This window comes from Orycteropus afer, unplaced genomic scaffold (genome assembly GCF_000298275.1).
Source record: "Orycteropus afer afer isolate SDZICR_OR568_19922 unplaced genomic scaffold, OryAfe1.0 scaffold00085, whole genome shotgun sequence".
Lineage (NCBI taxonomy): Eukaryota > Metazoa > Chordata > Mammalia > Tubulidentata > Orycteropodidae > Orycteropus > Orycteropus afer.
Genome location: NW_006921672.1, coordinates 8,205,139 through 8,210,497, shown reverse-complemented (window position 1 = coordinate 8,210,497; position 5,359 = coordinate 8,205,139). Strand labels below are relative to the sequence as shown.

At 56.6% G+C, this 5,359-nt stretch overlaps 1 protein-coding gene across 1 annotated transcript; it reads right to left on the bottom strand.

Moving 5' to 3' along the window:
* Positions 1-413: 413 nt before the first annotated feature.
* Positions 414-4,810, bottom strand: GRB7 (growth factor receptor bound protein 7). The gene is made up of 14 exons (XM_007942046.2): positions 4,656-4,810; positions 4,405-4,555; positions 4,090-4,246; positions 3,859-3,980; positions 3,688-3,765; positions 3,065-3,202; positions 2,360-2,470; positions 2,051-2,149; positions 1,675-1,755; positions 1,452-1,568; positions 1,202-1,262; positions 990-1,077; positions 791-884; positions 414-560 (listed from the first exon to the last, which is right to left on the bottom strand). Exons 1-14 carry the CDS (start codon positions 4,805-4,807, stop codon positions 414-416), a joined length of 1,596 nt encoding a protein of 531 aa, XP_007940237.1. The 5' UTR covers positions 4,808-4,810.
* Positions 4,811-5,359: the final 549 nt, after the last annotated feature.

Sequence of the window (5,359 nt, the reverse complement as noted above, 5' to 3'; positions counted from 1 at the left end):
ATTAGACAGAACTCTTAGGTGTATCAAAAAATAATCTTTATTGTCACTGGTATAAAACAGAGCAGATCACTGGCCTCTCATTCTGTACAAAGTGTGGGGCATAGAACCACCTGGGCCACCCCATTTCTTCCATAATGCCCTGCCCCAGGAGCATTGCCCCAGGAGCTCCATGAAGCAGAGAGGGCCACCCCAATCACCTTCCCTTAATGAGAAAGGTTGAGAGTGGACTGGGTGGGGGGCATTTTCTGCCTAAGGGAGGGGAAGGAGCAGTGGAGAAAACTGGAGTGGGGGAGCCTATCCAATCATTCATGATCATGACATCATTTCCTGCACCCCTTGAGCCCACTCTATGAGTGGATGGGATGGTGAACATCCTGAAGCTGCCCTGAGATGCACACCTGTCTGTGTGGTGTTCAGAGGGCCACGTGGGTACAGTAGTGGCGCAGCAAGCACGGCAGGATGCCACGGTTCAGCTGGTGGAATTCTACGAGCTGCAGCAGGTCAGTGAAGCGGGTCTGCCCATCGTCCATGCTGAAGTAAAGGCGGCCCTCCTCCTCGCTCTGGGGTATGGCCATGAATGGGAGTGGAAGGTCAGACAGGGGTATGAGGCTTAGGAAGCTCCCTGCTGGGCCAAGGCAGAAGTGCCCATTTCTTGGACAGGAGAAAACAGGAGACCCCAGACACACTGGGAGCCAGGGGAGGAGGGGCCCTGATGAGGAGGGCAGGTTGCTGGGAGGGCTTTGTCTCTAATGCAGGAATCTGGGACTGGGGGAAGTAGGGGATTACTCACTGGCAGAATGAGATAATGCTTGACTTTCTGCAGGTGGCACAAAGAGAGGACAAAGCCCTGTGGGTTCCGCTGACTCTCCCGGACCAGGAACAGGCTGCCAGGAAACAGGGCATCGTTACCCAACACCACACGGCTGTGACCTTGACCCAGGGTCTCTCTTACCTCTGGGCCTGTTGCCCCACCCAGCCCTACCCCTTACCCGTCCACCAGGCCCTGCTGCCCAATGAGCTGCTGGCTCTCCTCACGGGAAATGCGTCCATGGAACCAGGGTTGGGTACGATGGATGGCTGGGGTTGGGGAAGCAGATGGGCAGTCACTCCTGGGGAGGGGATTCCCTGTTCCCTCCCACCTAGGAATACTCAGAGAAGCCAGGAAAACCCCCACCCCTGGGGACTCTGGACCCTCACCCACCTGCACTGAGGCTTGAACCTGAGCATGGGGTGGGCAGGCTGAGGCGGTGGTTGGTCTTCTTCTACACATGTAGGGAACAGAAGGAAGTCAGGTTGTCCCTTAGGGTGTTACCTAGCACCTCTAGACTATAGCGCCCCTTCCCCCAGTTTGAGGGCCTCCCCTCATCCCTCTCTTCTTCCCTCCCATTCCAGGAAAACCCATATGAAGAAAAGGCCCCAGGACATGCATGCAGATGGGTGCAGCCCCTCACCCTCCAGGCCTGGGCCTCCTCTAGCGCTGCACTTAGAGCTTCCCGAGGGTTCGCTATGACACGCCCAGCATGGCCGGAGAAGTCCATGGCCACCAGGGTATTATCCGAGACACTCCTCTGGAGATAGGAAAGGATGGGGAGGCGAGGGATCAGAAAAGGTCCCGTATTCCTGGGCCAAGGCCCAGGTGCCCACCCCAGGCTAATGCCCCCTATGCACACTCACCAAGGGTGGGGAACCCAAACAGGATGGGCGGAGGTGGCGAGACTGTGCCTGCTGATAATTTTTATACAACTGCGTCCCATACTAGGGGTAGGGAGAGAAAGAGGGCCTGGGGTCAGGTAGGTCCTAGGCTGTGGATTTTGATAACCTTCTCAGACCAGCATTCCCTAAGAGCAGGGCTGTATCCTTGCCCTTGGATAAAGAGCTTTTTGAAGCCAGAGCTGTGGCTCCATCCTTAGAGCAGAGGATCTCAAAGAGCAAGGCTATGATGCCCCCCTCATTCCAAAGACTTGCTAAGGGCAGAGCTAGGACTCCACCCTCACGTCAGGGATCTGAAGGGCAGGGCCAGCCCTCCCCTCTGCAGCTCCCAGGGCCTCACCTTGAAGAGGCGGAAGGCAGCCAGCCAGCAGGTGCGGCTCTGCTCGTCCTCACTACAGAAGATGCGGAGCCCCTTGTGGCCATTGCGAAGCTTATTGGGCTGTGGGGAGAAGAAACTGGCTGATCCCAGATCTGGACCAGATATCTGTCCCTGTCTCCATGGGGCAGGGCAGAACCCAAGGAGTCTCCAGCAGGGCCAGGGTGCAGGGAGAGAGTCCAAGTGTCCCAAAATGGAACTCAGAAGCCCCAAGGAGGATCCTCCCAGGCCAGGGCTGGGACTCTAGGCATGAGGCCCAGGTCGAGTCTTCACCTTGACACAGAAGCCAAAGTCCGTGGGCATCCCGTAGAGCTTGCGGCCCTGGGTCACCACATACACATTGGACTCGCTCACGTCTGCCACATACTGCAGGTGTCTTGGATCCTGAGAGAATGAGTGACCAGGACTTGGTTGGTACTGGCAGGTCCTATGTCCCTATTACTGTATTGTCCCCTTAAGCCAGATATAAGGAGCCCTGGTGGCATAGTGGTTAAGTGCTTGGCTGCTAATTGAAAGGTTGGGGGTTCAAACCTATTTGCTGCTCCACAGGAGAAAGATGTGACAATCTGCTTCCATAAAGGTTATAGTATTGGAAACCCTATGGGTCAGTTCTACCCTGTCCTATAGGGTTGCTATGAGTCAGAATCAACTCTATAGCAATGGGTTGGTTTTTGTTTTTTAAGCCAGGTACGGAGACTCCAGCCCAGAGAGGGACCAAGAAGTGCCCAAGGTCACACAGCAAACAGAGGTAAAGCCAGGACTTGAATTGCCTTTCCCCTGCTACCTCCTGGGGCAGGTAAGCTGGGCAGGGAGGAGTGAAGCCATAAGCAGGAGGCAGCCTGGGGGCAGGAAGGAGCAGCTGAGGAACTTAGGGTCCAGGGAAGAGGTCCAGGAGCCAAGAGAAAGGGGCCTATCCTAGAAGGACAAGGGTGGGGTACCTAGGGGCAGGGGCTGGGGCTGGCATCCTTAAGACCTTACCTTGGAAGTGCCCTTGGTGGAGTAATAGAGGCCGGACCGGCGTAGGAAGCAGAAGAAGCGTTTCCAAAGCTTGCGTCCAGACCCCCTTAGCTGCAGGAAGCCCTGGATCTCAGGGAAGCTGCCTGCGTTCAGGAAGTTCTGAGGCCAAAGGAAAGCAGGTTAGAGGGTGAGAGGCCAAGACCTCCCACACCTGTACAGGGCCCTCCTTTAGGAGAAGAGATGCTCCTTGTGGATTTATCATGCCTATTTAATGGATAGGAACTCTGGTGGCACAGTGCCTAAGGCATCTGACTGCTAACCAGAAGGCTGGCGGTTCAAACCCACCAGCCACTCCTCGGAAGGAAGGTTGGGCAATCTACTTCCGTAGTGATACTGCCTCGGAAACCCAAGGAGGGGTCACTATGAGTCGGATCTGACTCGACAGCAGTGAGTTTGGTTTTTTGGTTTTTATTTAATGGATGAAGAAACTGACGCTCAGGTAGGGAAAGTGCCTTGTCTCTAGCCATATGGCACTGTTGGGCTCTTTCTACCACGTGGGGGGGAAGCAGAAGGCTGAAGGGTGAGGAAGCACTGGGTGACTCTGGGGGGCCATGAATATGAGATGAAATAGGGGCTCCCCTCACCTGGATGAGGTCTTCATGGGATATGCTTGTGTTTGCATCGAGACAGCTGGAGACCATCTTTTCTGGGAACAGGGAGTGCTGGGGGCAGGAAGAGGTCAGGGGTCAGGGACTGAGGGTCCAGGTTGGGGATCAGGGTGCCCCAGCACCCAGACTTCCATCACCCACACTCACTGGGGAATTCTTGAAGAGTTCGTACTTGGCGAAGTTCTTCCGGAAGACGAAGCGGCTGTCTCCACCCACGGGCCAGGCGGCCTGCACTTCCACCACGGACTCATGATCCTCTAATCCACGCTCTGCGGCCAAGAGCAGGGCTCAGTGGCTCAGTGGCGACCAGCCAGCACCCCTCCCCCAGATGGGAGACAGGGCCCGATGGCCCAGGCAGCTCCCTGCACCCCAACTCACCCAGTGCCAGATGGGGGTGGCACTCTACCAGCCCCCAGTTCTCATCGCTCAGGGCGTGGGCTCGCTGCACCAGCATTTCACACACATGGCGAGCCGTGGCACCTGCCGCCACCTCCACAGACCTGCAGGCCTCATCTTCACTGTACACCTTTACCACCTGCACCCCAGGGATTGCAGACACTTGAGACAGGGCAAACGGTGACTCTTTTCACTTTCCCTATACCCTCAGGGCCTCCTGACCAAGATCCCCTCCCCCAAAGTGGTACCATATCCACCCTTCATTCCAGCCTTCTCCCCTTTCCCAGGAAAACTCACATGGGGGCAGCTGGCATCCCGGGAGCGCAAACCCCTTGCACTGGAGGTGCCCCCAAGAATGGGACTCTGTGAAGGAGGGCTGCAGAGCTCAGGGAAGGGGTTGGGAATAGAGGGCAGAGAGGTTGCCCGCAGCTCTTCCTCTCGGAAATTCCTGCATAAAGGGAGAGGGCAGAGGGCAGGAGGGGGGTGCTGACCCAGCCTCTGTGTATTACTTGGGCTGACCTCCCCACTGGCCCATCACCGTATTGTACCTGCTGGCAGGAATGGGCAGGGGCTGGGAGCGCTTCACCTCCCCAGAAAGAGGGGCATCAGAGGGTGGGGGAGTCCCAGGAGGGGTCCCAGGGGCTGGGCACAGGTCTTCTGGGGAGCTGCTGAGATGTGGTGGAGACAGATCCAGCTCCATGACATCTGAGGGAGGAGAGAGAGTTGAATGCAGATGCTCAGTCCTAGGGAGAGTGACCGAGAGGAACAGGCCTCCTGCCCTCACACAGCTGTCAAGCTGCTTTCAGAGTTTACACAGCCCCTCATTGCTTCTCTGCTCCCTGAATATTTCCAGGAGCCCTGTGGAAAGGATGGAATAAGCCTCACTTTACAAAAGAGGGAACTGAATGCCTAAGAAGGAAGCATGCTTGGCCTAGCTCATGGGCGAGTCAGGCCATGGAAACGGGTATGTGGACTCTGAGTCCAGTGCACTCCCTTTAGCCCCAAGTTGCTCAAAGGAAGACTTCTTAGAGGACCCTGACCACAAGCCTTGCAACAGCAACATGAACTCCACACCCCACCGACTCTGGGGCGCAAGCTCTCGGTATTGGCACAAAGGGCCACCACTTGGCCTCCAAGCATGGGCCACTCGCTCTGCTGGGCTCTGCCCCAGGTTTTTCCAGTGCTTTGCTGGCAGACCTGGTAGTCAGAACTTGTTGTGGCAACGCCTGCCCAAGTGATGAGTGATGCGGGG

Coding starts and splice junctions, on each gene's coding strand:
- GRB7 (XM_007942046.2), bottom strand. CDS start 4,807: ATGGAGCTGGATCTGTCTCCACCACATCTCAGCAGCTCCCCAGAAGAC. Junction 1,756..2,050: donor CTGCCTTCCGCCTCTTCAAG/GTGAGGCCCTGG, acceptor CCCTACCCCTAG/TATGGGACGCAGTTGTATAA. Junction 1,569..1,674: donor GTTTGGGTTCCCCACCCTTG/GTGAGTGTGCAT, acceptor TCCTATCTCCAG/AGGAGTGTCTCGGATAATAC.